A 17338-nucleotide genomic window follows, 5' to 3' on the forward strand; every position below is an offset into this window, starting at 1 on the left:
TGAGATAATCTTAATAATGATGTTACAGTTGAGTGTCCACATCACTCTCCAGCAAATATTATTTTTACTTGCTACAATTTTCAAAATATGTTACAAGTAAATTCCTAACCTTAATAATAAATCTATTTAGATCTAGTTTTCTGTACTCAGAGGGATGCAGTTGTGTCGATTTCAACTGATATTCTATTGAATACTTCTCAACATCATTCAGCTTATACTATATTGTTACATGCAGCTAATTTAAATTTGTTTCTTAAATATGATGTCTTCTACCATGATTTTAGCCTCAATTTCTTGGAACAAGGTATTAGATGAATCAGATATCAATTGCTGCATAGACAATTTTTTATCATATTTTATATGATGCCATCAATATGGTTGTTCCCATCAAACAATTTAAATCATTAAACTTTCCAATTTGGTTTTCGCGAGAAATAATTGAGCTTGTCATACAGAAAAAATAGCTCACAGGAATTTTAAAGCATCAGGCAACTCATATGAGGAATTTTCGGTGTTAAGGAAAAGATGTAAATCATTACAAGCAGTATGTTATAGGAACTATTTAGAGAATATTCAAGCAAATCTTTTAAGTAATCCCTACTCTTTTTGTAGGCATGTTAGTTGCTACATGTGTGTCTAGTGCTTATCCTAATCTAATGTCTAATAAAGGTGGGGATGTAATAGCTCAGATTGGTGATGAAATAGTCAATCCACGTATTTACCACTTATTTTTTAGGTACATATACTGATAGTGAGTAATTAAATTAAATTAAATTGAATTAGTAAATTAACCTAATTTTGAATTGGACTATAGTGTGGATTTCCAAACTTTGAAATTTAGTCTGACTGATGTCTTCGAGAGGATTATGAGTTTTAAAATATTCTTCAGGGCCTGATGGTATACCTGCAGCACTTATTAAGAACCATTTTTTCCCCTTTGTAAACCTTTACAATAAATTTTCAATTTATCTTTGTCATCATCTGTATTTCCAATATATTGGAAAAATAGTTTTCTTACACCTATCTACAAATCTGGCAATTGTGTGTGTTTGTTACCAATTATAGAGGTATAACTATTCAGTCAGCAATCCCGAAACTTCTTGATAAATTTGTATCGATAAATCTCCCCTGGGCTTGCAGGAACATAATTATTGATAAACAACATAGATTTTCTAACGGGAAGTCAACAATAACAAACCTTGTCAATTACCAACAATACTTGTTGGGTGCATTTGAGAATAAAATTCAGGTCGATAGCATTTACACTGATTTCTCAAATGCCTTTGACCAGATTAATCATAACCTTTTAGTCCACAAACTTCATGCATCTGGCTTTGGTGTCCCTATTGTTAATTGGATTAAAAGTTTTCTGATGGGACGTACACAGCAAGTTTGTATGAACAATTATATTTCAAAAAAATTCCATTGTTGTTCTGGTGTCCCACAACACAAGGGTCTCATTGTTCCCTTATTTTTTTAACTTGTTCATTAACAATATTGGCAAGGCTATCAAAAACTCACACTTTCAGCTATTTGCTGATGATCTCAAATTATTTCATATTATACATGATAAATTGGATCTTGCAAGAGATCTCTTGCAAGATGTTGTAAATAATATAATGTTTAAGGTCGAAACAAAATAGTTTAAGCTTAAATCCAACTAAATGTTCTTGTATTTCATTTGGTTGTATAAATAATCTAAGTTAATAGACATGTTCTTAATGATGTACTCCTGGATTCAGTTACTGAGATTAGAGATTTAGGTGTATTATTGGATTGTGCATTGACATTGAGAAGCCATATTCTAAAAATTAAGGATTTCATAATCTTGGTTTTATTTATCGTAACAGTCATGATCTCTCACCTATTATATTCAAATTATTGTATTGCTCTCTGGTACGCTCAGGTATTGAATACTGCTGTTGTTTGGTCTCCATTTCATCAAGTCTACATTGATGGATTGGAGAGCGTTCAGCCGAAGTTTCTAACATCTTTAGCTTTTAAAGCACATATTATTTCATAGATTATTCTGTAATAATATCTCAATTTAACATTGCTACACTGAAGAACCTCAGGTTGAGAGCTGATATGTTATTTTTGTTTAAAATTCTAAACAATGTTATTAACTGTCCCCCATTATTAGCCAATGTGTACTTAAACACAATACATAGAACTCGACACATTGCTCTCTTTTATATTCCTTTTCATAGGACTGATTATGCTCGTCATTTTCGCTTGTCGAGAATGCTCAGCTCTTGCAATGACCTATCATTAATTCATCTTGCGTAATATATAATTAATATTTTGTTTTATTTATAATTAATTAACTATCGTTTTATCAGAAGCTTTTTCCAGTGAACTTATTTATATTTATCGTATGGCATACAATAAGAACACATAATTAAAAATCAATATAAAACGTTACATGAAGTATTACAAATGAACTTTTAATGTATTATTAATATAATGTAAAACATTTTCGGTCGCATTCAGGAACTCATCGAAAACTCCAAGAAATCGCCTTCGGGGACATTCTTCAACAATGTGACGGACGGTCTGTCATTGCGCACCACAGTCACACTATATAAGCTGTCAGCACATCTACTGCTGCTTGTTCCTATTCTGTTTAGCTTTGTCCATGTATTTCGGGTCAGTTCAAAGCCTAGCGGTTTCTGATCGATACAGGCCATTTGGTGTGCTTCCTGTGGTGAGTTGTTCTCCCATTGTCTTCTCCAAGCGTTGGTGAGGTTGAAATGTTCCTGATGTAAGGAGTTGGCTCTTAGAAATGGAGGATATCTGGAGCGCAGCCATACCGGGGAGCATACAATTCCGGGAGCTGATGATCTAAGTACGGAGGCTGAGGACCACCATGTAGTATCACATAGCTTTTGGACTATATTATTTCTCGTTTTCAGTTTTGCTGTTTTTTGTAGGTGTTCTTTAAAACTTAATGTTCTGTCCAGAGTCACTCCAAGATATTTTGGTATTGAGTTATGAGTGAGCAGTTTGTTTTCAAAGTGAACGGAGAGTTTTTTGTTGGCTTGGGCATCATTGAGATGGAAACAGCACACTTCGGTTTTCGTTGCATTGGGCCGTAGCCTCCATTTGCGAAAGTATTCTCCCATAACGGCATGGTCATCCGTTAGTATTGTTTCTGTAATATCCATGTTTTTATATCTTGCTGCAATGGCCCAATCGTCAGGGAAGTTGTCTCAGGTAGGTCCGCGATGTATAAATTAAACAGTAAGGGTGCTAAACCAGATATAGCAGTCCATTGCTGAGCTTCATTTGGACACTTTTAAAATTGCCCATTGTGACTTGAAAAGGTCTGTCGGTGAGCATGCTATCAATGAGTTTAGTTACCTTTTGACACGGGATGGCACGGATTAGTTTGCAGATTAGTCCTTGTCTCCAGACAGTAGCTGATAGGTCAATGAAAGCAACGGATGTTTTTTGCTTTCTTTGAAAACCTGCTTCAATATTGTGTTGTTAGGGATATGATCTGATCTGTACAGCTGCGGTTAGGTCTGAACCCTGCTTGCCCAATAGGTATCAATTCAAATATGTTTCTACTAATAGACACAGCTAAGCAGTGCAACCGGTCGGTAGTTTTGGGGCTGATCATTTGCCTTTCCTGGTTTTAATATGGCTATAATGGAGGCATTTTTAGGTGAATGGGGAATTTCTCCTGATTTTAACATATCTGGATAGAAATCAGCCAGCATTTCCTAGCATATTTGCCACAGTGGAGTAAAAATTTTGGATGGATTTTATCAGAGCTGGGTGCCTTTCCAGACTTAACTTCTGATATTGCTGAAATAATTTCTTCTGGAGTCAACTCGTCGAGAGTATTCAGATGTAGGCGGGCATGCAGACTTTAGTATTTTAGTTCTTGTTTTACGTTGGTGGTGCGGTCACAATCTCTAGGTGCTCTTGAGGTTGCTACAATGTGGGAGACTAGTCTGTTGGGAGCTATTGGTACTTTGTCTCTAGTTTTGAGTATGCTACTACCAAGTTTTCTAAGTAAAGACCATACTTTTCTGCTTGATTTACTAAAGTCTAATTTTTCCACAGTTTCCATCCATTTTTGTCGTCTGGCTGCTTCCAAACTGTGCAGTAGTTCGTCCACAATTTCTCGGTCTTGGCTTTCATCGTATTCTTGATACAATTTCTTACATTTTTTATTCCATCCTGGGACCTCTTTATTTGGGTATAGTTTTCTTCGCTGTAGAGATAACCGCGCCAACAAATCTCATGTAGTTTGCACGTGTTGGGGGTATCCATCCCAGACATTTGTCCAATCTTTAGTCCAATCTGTCCAGTAAAAGTCGGCCAGTCTGCTTTTTGACAGTTCCACCTAGGTCGAGGAAAAGATGATATTATTGGTATTTTGATGCCAACATTACAACTGGTCTATGTTGGCTATGTGGAAAATCTGGGAGTACTGTACGTGAAGCTGCCAGTGGTTGATTGTTTTCATTTGTGGAAACAAAACATAGGCCTGGGTTGTATTCTCGCCTCCAGGCTGCAGATCGAAAAGTTCCCCGATCTTTATCGTCAAAGACTAAATAAGTGTCAGCCTCTTCGCTTCAGTTTATCAGAGCCTATACTTCCAGAGTTCATGATGACTGTTGAAGTTTCCAACATAAACTGAGGGGTGTGGGTGGGCGTGAATAACATGCGGAGGCCACAGGACTGCCGGGGGTTTATAAATATTGCTGACAGTAATATCGCCAATTTGTATAGTAACCATATGAATGTTATTCATGTCTGATGTAGAACACATGCGTGTATTTTCTGCTTTGTTTCGAACATAGCTTTTGAACTCCATAAGCTGGATGGTAAATTGCACCCAATAAATCATAGCCATGAATTCTTCTAGCGAGAATTTATACTTTGTTTTCTACATGGGTTTCCTGAATTGCGACCATGTCGATATTATTTTCAATGAGTACCTTTTATGTGAACTGAAGAGACATATTATCCCAAAACGTTGGTGTTTAAGTTATAATGTAGTAAAGATTCTGCTGTATCCAATTTTTGAAGGAACTGACTCAGGAACAATCTCCATTAGATATACCTACTTAGTTCATTCATAAATCGGCTGATGCAGAGATATAAAATGGGCGTTTTAATCGAAAAGTATTAGATTTAATCAAAAGCTTTATTTGGTTTAACTGAGATCAGTCATTTACAGACTTGGCATTTTTATTAGGATTATCATCATTACATAAACTTGATAATTTGATTATTGGATTTAAGATTTGATCCATATTATCTGAGCTCAGAATTAATTATTAGACATACAATAAATGAGGTTTATCTTTGAGTGATATTGTTTCTGAGTTTTATGATATTTCTGACAAATAACTCTCCTGCATATGTCAAAGGTATTCAAAAAGACTTAATTCATTTTTAGATTGTAGTATTTACGTTAAATTTTTGTTTTAAAGACAGTGTTAATAGTGATAAAACTACTTCACGGGACGAATAAAATACAAAATAAGGTTAATTTTATAAGGAGACAGGAATAATATCTTAAATTCAATTCAATTAAATTGAATTGAACGTTTTTTTTTAAAAACAGTTGAAATTTTTCTGTAGACCGCAAATATTATTTAAAAATAGTGTTTGTTATAACTTCGAATGAAAATTACTAAAAAGTTTCGACCAAATTTCATTATCAGAGCTTTAATACACTATATCTTTTTAAATTAGATTTTTTACTAAAACATATTTGTTTCAATAGCCATATTTTAAACTAAATGAATCTGACTCTTTTCTTACTTTTCTCACTATGTATTGGATTTTAGGATAGTAAACATTTTGATACAAAAGTTATTGATAATGTGTCAATTATGCATGTTCTGGTTTTCTAGTATATTAATGTCTTCTGGTAGGAATCAAGAATTCCAATTCAAAGATGCGGAAACTACTTTCAATTTTATCCTACGCATTTGACAAACATCTGTAGCTTGAACCATAAAAGTAATTTTGCTGAGCCATCGGCTGAAATATATCAATTTATAAACTTTCAATCAACATGATATGTTGGAGTTAACAAATTAAAGATTATAAAAAATGTCACATTCTTAAGACCTTCGTAAAGATAATACACAGAAGAATTTATCAGAAATGCGAGTCACAGATCTCACGAACGATGTTTGGATTCAGGGATGCGTTAGGTACAAGAGAAGCCTTGTTCGCGGTTCAGGTATTATTTCAAAGGTGCAGAGACGTCGACTGCGATATTTATGTATACTTTATCGACTACCAGAAAGTTTTCGACAGAATCAAGCACGATAAGCTCATGGATATACTAAAGGTAACTGATCTGGATAACAAAGACCTTCGAGTAATCAAGAACTACAACCAATCAGCAACCATTCGGGTGAAAGACCAACTAACAGAAGAAGTTGCAATAAAGAGAGGAATACGACAAGAATGCTCTCTCCCCTATTATTTAACGTCTATTCGGAACACGTCATGAGCCAGGCCTTAGAGCATATCGAAGAGGGTATTCTCATAAATGGTGAGCGCCTGAATAGCATCAGATATGCAGACGACACCATCCTCTTTGCAGACAGTTTAGAAGGTTTACAGACACTAGTAACGCAATTGTGCAGAATCAGTCAAGAATACGGGCTTGATTTTAACATCAAGAAAACAAAGTACATGGTCATCAGTAAGAAGCATATTCCACCTAGTCAATTACTGGTAGATCAGCAACAAATACTCCAAGTGCCCCGTTACTACTATTTAGGAACCACCATAAACGACCAATGGGACCACTCAGTTGAGATGAATGAGCAAGATATTTAAGAGCCACGACCTACCCTTAAAAACGAAAATCCGTTTATTGAGATGCTACGCATTTACAGTGCTGCTCTATGGGGTTGAATCATGGACACTAACCGAGGCATCCATGGGAAAACTCGAGGCGTTTGAGATGTGGTGTTATAGACGGATACTGAGGATCTCCTGACTGGACCGAATAACAAACATTGAGGTTCTACGTCGGATGGATAAAACATGTGAAATTATATCCACACGATCATAGATATAACCTGCTGCAACTTATATTACAGGGAAAGGTCTACGGAAAGAGGGACCAGGAAGAAGAAGAATATCTTGGCTCCGGAACTTACGAAACTGGTTTTCCTTGACCACTTCAGGACTATTTCGAGCTGCGGTCAATAAAGTTAGAATTGCCATGCTAGTAGCCGTAACGGATAGGCTCCACAAGAAGAAGAAGATAAGAAATGTGGGAATAAGAAACATTCACTTATTGAGGTTTTTGCTTTCTCTAGGACGATTCTTGCATATTATTCTACCTGGATCCTAAAACGATACCTAAATTTGAGGAAAAGGAGAAATTTAGATCTTTAGATGCTCCTTTTGTTTCTGAAGATACGCCGTCATTACGGCAAATTGATGTTAGTCTCACCAAAGCAGCTAACATTTTCTTTTATACTCGAACCAGATCAATTCTGTGATAACATGCGATATCAGCAAAAATTCAGAGGAAATTGCCGAATATATGTTTGCAATGCCGTAAATACTTGGAACAGGTCTGTTAGAACCTGATTAGGTAATAAATATTTGATGGAAATGTGTAATAGGCTTTCTTGGAAGTCTAGATCTTTTGAATTAAAATATTATAGATGTAGGATATCCACAAACGATATTAAGACAATTTGTCAAATGTTTTCAACAAGAAATTAAGGACAAAATTATTTTCATCTCTTTAAAATTAAATAATTTAAACATTTGGCTTGTTAAAATGATGTCATGACGAGTGTATTTTTGTTTTATTTTGTTTAATTTTATCTCTTTAATCTAATTAACAGTCATATGTTTAAGTGGTATATGATTTAATTATTCTCTATCAGTATTCATAAAACGGAATCTTTGATTTGTCGTTTTAACAAATTGAAATTTGCATAAAAATAAACAAGATATAAGCATTTTTATTTTATTTACATAATAAACAATTGCATAAATTTCTGAATATGAGAAGTATATCATCTATCATTATAAAGACACAAAAATTGTTAGTATACTGTAAAAAAAATGTTACGCAATGTCGCCCCCATCAATCAATTTTATTAATTTGGTATGCATTCGTAAATTGATTTAAAATCAATGAAAAGATACAGGGTCAACATTAAATCCATTGATGCTTAGTAGTATTTGCTTTGGGTATATTTTTGATTGACCAAGTCTAAAACTACTCTAATATTTGCTAAGAAACTTCTCTGAATATGTACTTAAATAACCATATGACCATCATCATCATCCAGCCTTCATTTATCACGTCCACTGCTTTACATAGGCCTCCCTTAAACTCCTCCATTCTTTACGATTTTGTGCTCTTTGTTGTCAATTTTTGGTGATACGTGTAGATGGTCTTCCTCTACTACGTTTGTCTGCTCTTTGCCCCCAATGTGTAATTTTGCTCGTAAATCGTGAGTTATGCATTCTCGCTACATGGCCTGCCCAATTCCATTTTAGTTCCGCGATGCGTTCCACAACATCAGCAATACTCGTCCTTTTTCGCAGATCTTCGTTTTTTATTCGTCACTCCCAGTATAGACCGTTCCATTCGTCTCTGTGCCGCTCTCAATTTCGAAGCCGTAGTCTTGGGTAAAGTCATAGTTTCCGCCTCATAGGTCATGACCGGTAATAGGCATTGGTCAAATACTTTTCTTTTAAGGTTAATTGGTATGTTGGCGCTAAGTGTTTCTCGCAGTTTTCCAAAGGCTGCCCACGCTAAACTAATTATTCTTTGGATTTCGAATTTCTCCAAAGGAGAAAAGAGCCCAATAAGGTGTTGCCATATTAATACATAAGAAGCTAAGGAAATACATAACTACTTGGGAGGCCATAAACGAGAGACTGATAAAAATGAACCTTACGATTAGAGGACACAAATGCACAATCTTGGGTGTATATGCAGTAAATGATGATGCACCAGTAAACATTAAAAATGATTTTTTTGAGAAATTGAATTTAGAGGTTGCAAAAGTCGGCACATCTCGAGAAATTATCATCTTAGGAGACTTAAACAGCAGAACTGAAAAAAAACCATAACGCAGTTATAGGTCAATTCGGAGAAGACTACGTAAATGATAATGGACTAATATCATTATGCGAACAAAATGAAATGAAAATTGCAAATGGATTTTTTCAACATAGAGACATACACAAATACACATGGACGCAAAATACGGGAGGGTTAAAATCAATCATAGACTACACAATCATACGACAAAAGACAAATATGATTGTACAAGATGTAAGAGTATTGAGAGGAGCTACCTGTGGAAGCGATCATCACTTATTAAAAGCTAAGATCACATTTGGAGTAAATAAACCTAAAGAAGATAAAGAAGGAAATGAAAGGGAGAAAGAAATAAAGAAGAGGTAGGTATAACCTAATCAGCTTAGAACAAGAAAGCGTGAGAGAATTATACAGAAATAGATTAAATCAAAAGTTGGAAAATAAACAATTTAATAATAATGAAGAACATTACATTCACATTAAAAGGTGTCTCCAGGAGGCAGCAACAGAAGCCATTGGATACCAAATCCAGAATCAAAGAAAACTTCCATATTGGTTTGAGAAAAAATAGAACAAGAAATAAAGAAGAAAAGAGACCAATATAAAAAATTCTTAAATACAAAGAATATATCGGATAAAATAATCTACAAGGGGTCTCAAGCTAAAGTACGAAAAATGATATGTCAAGAAAAATGAAGCATGACAACAAAAGTGTAACAAGATAAATTCACATCTAGGAAGACGAAGAAGCACAGAAAGTTGGAGAGTCTTAAAATCTTGACGACAAGATAAGAAGAGAGACATAGTGTCAACAATAACAATGGATGACTGGGACCAATATTTTGAGAAACTCCTAAGGGAAGATAGACCACAATCTTTAAAAAATAACAAAGCACCGGGTCCAGGTAAAATCCCTGCAGAGTTAATTAAACACGGTACAACCAAACTATATACAAGTTTAGCCAAACTGTTCCAAAACTGCATTAATGGAATGACAACCCCAGAGGAGTGGAAGACATCATTCATATCCACTATACACAAAAAAGGCAGAAGGGATGAATGTGACAATTACAGAGGCATTGCTGTGACAAACTCGATAAGTAGAATATACGGAAAGGTAATTACAAACAGAATAGAAAGCTAATGTAAAGACTTAGAGGCTGAGGAACAGGCAGGATTTAGGGCAGGTAGATCTACTGTTGACCATTTGTTTTGCATTACACAGATTATTGGAAAGAAACTAGCCGTTAATCAAGAAGTACATTTATTTTATGTAGACCTACGAAAGGCTTATGATAGCGTTCCACATTATAAATTATGGGAAGCGTTAGAGAAAACAAACATAAGCATGCATTTAATAAATGCGACGAAGGAACTGTGCGCTAATGCTAACTCAAAGGTAAAGGTTGGAAATAATCTGTCAAGTGGATTCCAAATGAATAAAAGCCTTAAGCAGGGCTGCTGTCTCTCCCCGACATTATTTAAAATTTATCTAGAACAAGCTCTAAAACTGTGGAAGCGCAAATGTAGAAATATGGGAATGCCGATTAACAACAACAGCATATACACTTTGTCATTTGCAGATGATCAACTAGTGATAGCACAAGATTATGAAGATATTGAGTATATGACTCGAAAATTAATCGAGGAGTATAAAAAATGGGGACTTGAAATCAATATCCAAAAACCGAGTATATGTGTATCGGCGGAAAACAACAGGACCTCATATTGGAAGATGGGAATTATCAAACATTGTAACACATATAAATATTTAGGTATGATCATCACAAAAGAAGGCAAAGTAGACGACACAATTAAGGAGAAAAACAACCAAGCAAGAGAAACAATTTCCCTTCTCAATAGTATCCTTTGGGATCAATCAATCTCTAATAATAACAAGCACAAGATATATAACACAATCATTAAAAGTATAATTACCTACAGTAGTGAAGTATGGCAAATAAAGAAAAGATACAAGAGAAAACTTGAGGCAACGGAAATGGATTTCTGGAGACGTTTAGCTGGAAAATCTAGATTAGAAAGAGTAACGAACAACAGAATAAGAGAAATTATGAAAGTAAAACATACAATAGTAGACGATATTGGTACAAAACAACTCAGATGGTACGGTGATGTACAGAGAATGTCTAAAGAACGTCTCCCAAAACAAGTCTTAATGTGGACCCCTACGGTAGAAAAAAAAGAGGTCAACTAAGTCCCCGCCTTAGTTGGAGAGAAATCAATAGAGAAATGAAAGACAGAGACATAGAAGAAGACATATGGATGAATCGAGAGGAGTGGCAACTGGATATCGGAAGACGTAGAGGAACGTTTTAAACCGATCTATTTCGCATGTTTGGTTATCCCTGCTGATTCTTATTTCATGACCCAAACGTATATTTCTCCACCAGTTCCACCACTTTGTCTTGAATAGTAAAATGGTTATTGGGGACCATATTTGTCATAAACTTTGGTCAAGTTCATTCTGAGGCCCACCTTAGAACATCACAAAGTCGAATTCATTCAACATATCTGTGGCTTCTAAATTATCGGTGATAAGGACAATATCATCTGCGAAACGGAGATGGTTAAGCTTTTGGCCATCTACTGTTACTCTTGCAGTCCCAATTGGCCACCTTAATGCCATCTAGTGACATTTTTGTAAATATTGTAAATAAGGTCACTATACCTATGGTCGATCCTGCTGTCATTCATTGCTTCTATAAGGCCGTCTATTTCGATCGTGTCGAACGCTTTATGAAAATCTATGAAAGTGAGGAAAAGAGGTTTGTTGTATTCTATAGATTTTTAGAGTGTCTTTACTGTATGGAGGTGATCATTGGTACCATAATTTGAACGGAATCCTGCCTGCTCTGTCGGTTGGTAGAAATCTAATTTTTTCTTCAATCTTGATGTCACTAACCTAGTGAAGAGCTTTTACATGTGGTTCAACAGGCTAATAAGTCTATAATTATCTAGTTCCGTTCTATCTCCTTTTTTATGCAAAAGGATGGTTATAGCATTGTTCCATTCTTTGGACAGCTCTCTTTGCTGCAAACATAGATTAAACAGTTTCCTTAATTTATTTAATAGCATATCTCCTCCATTTACGATAGCTTCTATTACAATTCCATCCTCTCCTGGAGCTTTATTATTTTTCATTTTTCTTAATGTCGAATCTCATCTACCTTTATCTGTGGGGTTAGTTCGGAATCTTGATTCATGATCGTCTTTGAAATGGCTGTTTGTATTCCTGTTTGATCTTCTCGTCTACTTCCATATAATTCCTAGTAAAACTCTTCGACGACCTGTATTAACTCGTCTCTACGTGATATGATTTCATTTTGCTTGTTTCTTAATTTATGAATTTCGCATTTCCCATTCGTTACCTTTCTACGTGGAACTTTTAGGCTGTTATTTTCCTCTATAGTGCGTTTAATATTATCGGCTTTAAATTTCCTTTAATCTCTCCTGATTGCCTTCGAAACAGTTTTATTAATTTCTCTTAGAGTGTGGCTGTCTGCAAGTCTGCAATATGGACTTATTTTACTATCTGATTTTCTTTTAGGACAGTGCATTCGGTGACTTTCTTGTTAGGCGTTTATGATGCAGTATGATGCTCGGAGGTTTAATGCAGTAGTAGCTTATTATTGATAAGACCAGATATGACATATCATATCGTGACATGACATATCATATATGACTTTGCAAGGAATAGTGCTTAAGAGGTTATAAATCATTCCTTTTTGCCAAACTGTGTCGAAAGCTGCTGAAAGATCTATGAATCCGACAGAACTCTTTAGTTTTGTATGGAAACCTGCTTCTATGTAAGTACAGAGAGATGACCAGGTTGGCGCAACCTCGATTTGGTTTAAAACCTGCTTGTTGGATTAGAATAGCTTTGAGGATTATTGGGCTTGTTCTGTTAAAAATTAGTCTTTCAAGTAAATTATACATTATAGACAATAGAGCAATCTGTCTATAGTGTGTGGGTGGTCAGCTAGGTTTTTGTGTATTTCCCGCAATTGAGTATGAAAAATAGGAAGACGAAAGAGATATGAGGTAAGGGGAGCAGGCGAGAGGGAAGAGGAACCACCAACGATTCTTTAAGTTAAAAATGCAGTTAAAAAACTAGCCAGAAACAAATCACCCGGAATAGATAATCTCCCAGCTGAACTATATAAAGAAGGTGGCCATGATACCATTATGGCATTACAGCAGCTTATAAAAGAAATATGGATACAGAAATCCCTCCCCAATGATTGGAATATTGGAATACTTTGCACCATACACAAAAAATGAGATATCTTTGAATGCTCTAACCACAGAGGAATTACGCTTCTAAATGCAGCGTATAAAATATTTTCCACAGTACTATGGAAAGTACCAAGAAAGAGGCTAGGATCCACGCAGGGTTGTAAAGCCAGAATGATGATGATGATGATGATGAGTATGAATTCAGGATGGAGACCGTTGGTGGAGACTTTTCCAATAGAAACGTCTCTATGTTTACGTCAACGTCTAGTTTTTTCTTGACAACTGAAGTCTGTTTAGTGTGCCCCAAAAACGAGTCAACATCAAAAATCACGCTGTGTAACACGCTCAACAACAAACTTTTTAACGGAGCTTTCTACTATAGAGTACCACTCTTCAGGCAAATGTAATATTTCTTTTTTGCGCTTTTTTGTTCTATAGTACCAAAGTCACGATCACATGGTGGAAAGCTGTGACTTGGCTCTGGAAAATGTACTATTTTCAAAATTTAAAATTACAATATTCAAGTACCGAATATTTATTTATGATTCTACAATGCCAGAAAATGTGTGCGTTATAGAATCTCACAATCACAATCATTATCTTTTAATATCCTTGATAGATACCGGCTGTTGGCTTAGCTTACGCTTTGTATATGAATGTGACAAATTCGAAGTGAAGGTCCAATTTTTCTAATAGAAGAGCCTTGGAAAGGACTTGTTGGTAAGTTTTGAGTCATGTTTCTGTGGGTAGAGGCCATAACATACTAAGATTGTCTGAACGTCAGTATGTGCTAGCCCATTTATCGTTACACATGGTGCACGTGTATTATTTGAAAAACGGGGCGTACCGGTATAATAATGTGTGCTCAGAATTTTTGTGTTGTATGTTTCCGACTGAATGAACTGACTGATTCATTGTTTACAATTTTTCGCAGAATAAAAATTTAGGCAATTGCCAATGAAACATCAACCACACAGGCAAAGTGTAAAATCAGTAACCAGCTAACGAGTTTCCAACTATGCATTTAATACTCTACTGATAATGTATATATTTTACAATTTATTATTTTTTTTTGGCATTTAAAATTGCAAATAACGATGTAATTTCTTCCTTTGGGAAAGAACAGCACATTTGATGTATAAACATAGTTAGATTACCCACTAAAAGAGATTTTCATGTAAAGGCCGAAATAAAAAAAAACGCCTATCAAATTTAAATGTTTTTTTTATTTTAAAATTTACCAAAATTATTTCCTATAATATTCCTCATATCTCTTTTGTATTTTTCATCACAATATATAATATTTTTAGACAAATCTACCTGTTTTTAAAGTAAAAGAATCGAGTGTAAGGCGACGATACAGTGATTTTGAATGGTTAAGGAATGAATTGGAAAGAGACAGTAAAATTGTTGTGCCTCCTTTACCCGGAAAAGCTTGGAAAAGACAGCTACCTTTTAGAGGTGACGATGGAATCTTTGAGGAAGATTTTATTGAAGATAGAAGAAAAGGTTTAGAAGTTTTTATTAACAAGTAAGTTGTTTTTTTAAACACGAATATTAAATAAATGTAAATACATACTATTTTCATTTCAGCACAAATTCATGTTGTGACTTATCTATTTATGCATACAAACAAAATCGTTCCGCTTATTAAGTGTCGAGGATTGGTAAATCTAACTTTTTATACATTTTCTCCATCATTTTCTGTTCAGTGCTGTTTGTTTTGTTTTCTGCCATGATTCGTCTCTACTTTTGACTATTTCTGTCATGTTACTGTTTCAGGCTTTAACCAGGCTTTTTCCGTATTCCCGGATTTGCCTCCCATACTCTGTTTGCTTGCCTATTATCGTTCATCCGGAATAAATGTCCGAACCTTGTCAATTTATTTTCCCGTATTGTGTCTAGCAAAGGTTTACTTTTGAGCCTTTCTCTTATTTATATTATTTTTGATTCTGCCTGTTCTTTCGACACCCATTCTTCTTCTGTGATACTTTGTATAAAAATTGGAAAAATGGAAATACTTCTTCTTTACGTGCCATCTCCGCGATGAAGGTTGACAATCATCACTGCTATTCTAACTTTTGACACTACAGCCCGAAAGAGTTCAGTTGAGCTGCATCCAAACCATTCTCTGAGGTTTTTCAGCCAGAACTTTCTTCTTCTACCTAAGCTGCGCTTTCCTTGAATCTTTCCCTGCATTATTAGTTTTAGGAATTCATGTCTGTCACCAAGTGTTATATATGACCCAGATATTGTAGTTTTCTTATTTTGACGGAATCCAGTATCTCCCTGCTGTGCTCTATTCTTCTTAGTACTTCTTCATTGGTTATTCTGTCTGTCCAGGAGATTCTCAGCATTCTTCGATATGTCCACATTTCAAATGCTTCCAATTTATTGAGACATTGCTTATTTAAAGTCCATGTCTCCACACCATACAAAAGAACAGAAGATACATAACACTTTAGTACTCTTTTCTAAGATTTACGCTGAGAATGCACATCTAACCTTTTCTATTCTATCTCTAATTTCTTTGGTATAATCGTTTGTTTCATTAATGTTTGCCCCTAAATAGTTATATAATTCTTAACTTGTTCTACCGTCTTATTATTTACATGTAGATTGATGTATCTAATATTTTTCTTTGATATAACCATGAATTTTGTTTTCTTTATGTTTAGTGACAGACCAAATTCGTCACTCGCTGCAACAACCTTATCTAAAATTCTTTGTAGATCTGTAATATTTTCTGCTATTAGTATTGTACCATCAGCATATCTAATTTCACGTATGGGTAGGCTATTTATTTTTATGCCTGCTACTTAATCTTCTAATGCTTTTTTGAATATTTCCTCTGAGTATGCATTAAACAGTGATGGCGACGAGACACAGCCCTGTCTAACACCACTTTTGATTTTTATTTTATTAGTTTTTAAATTATTTATTCTTATGACAGCTTCTTGTTCATAATACAGATTATTTATTATTATTATATCTCGTGTGTCGATGTTCTTTGTTCTCAGTAGTTTTATTAACGGATTATGTTTCACTGTATCGAATGCCTTGTTATAATCTAGGAAGCAGACATAGATGTCCTAGTTTACATCTTAACATATCTGTATTAGCACATTTACTGCATATAATGCTTCTCTGGTTGCTTGAGCATTTTTAAATCCGAACTGAGTTGGTCCAATGTCGTGTTCTAACTTTTTATATATTCTACGATGAATAATCTTTAAGAATACTTTTAGTGTGTGGTATATTAGACTGATGGTACGGTGATCGCAACATTGTCTGGCGTTTTTCTTTTTCGGTATAGTCACGAATGTTGATAGAAGCCATTCTTTAGGTAATATACCTGTTCTGTATATGATATTAAATAATTCGACAATAACATGTATATTGCAGTCGGCGATAAGTTGCAATATTTCTGTCGGTATTTCATCTGGTCCTACTGCTTTCCCAGTTTTCATTTCTTTAATTGTATGTTTCACTTCACTTTCTGTTATTTCTGTTCCAGTCTCTTCAACGAAATATTCGTTATCTATTTTGTCTCGTTTGTCGTTAAACAGCTGTTCTATATAGTTTGCCCATACCATCAATTTGTTTTCTGTATCCATTACTGTGTCTCCCTTATCTCAACAATCATATTATTATCTTGGCAGAATTGTATCAACCTATCTCCTCTTTGATTTCTATTACCTAATCCAAAATTTCCCACTACGTGCTACCCTTTCCAATTTTGGAGTTCAGGTCACCCATTATTATTGTGACGTCACGTGCTTTGATAGTTCTTAATGCCTCTTGAATTTGTTCGTAGAACGATTCCACCTCTTCGTCATCTTTTTCAGCCGTTGGGGCATGTAAATGTTTATTTTTCTGTCTTTCGTTTTTAGTTGTAGTAGCATAACTCTTTCAGAAAAAGGTAGAAAATTCTGGACGTGTTGTGAGATTTCATTGTTCAGTATTATTGCCACGCCATGTCGATGTTGTGTGTCATTATTACCCGAATGGTATATC

At 34.9% G+C, this 17338-nt stretch overlaps 1 protein-coding gene across 1 annotated transcript in view; it reads left to right on the forward strand.

Moving 5' to 3' along the window:
- Positions 1-17338, forward strand: part of Snx3 (sorting nexin 3) — a 47577-nt gene that overhangs the window by 22024 nt on the left and 8215 nt on the right. Inside the window, exon 3 of the mRNA XM_072535077.1 lies at positions 14632-14852. Within this exon, the coding sequence (XP_072391178.1) occupies positions 14632-14852 (221 nt within the window). The remainder of the gene's footprint in view (positions 1-14631; positions 14853-17338) is intronic.

Source organism: Diabrotica undecimpunctata, chromosome 6 (genome assembly GCF_040954645.1).
Source record: "Diabrotica undecimpunctata isolate CICGRU chromosome 6, icDiaUnde3, whole genome shotgun sequence".
NCBI classification, from domain to species: Eukaryota; Metazoa; Arthropoda; class Insecta; order Coleoptera; family Chrysomelidae; genus Diabrotica; species Diabrotica undecimpunctata.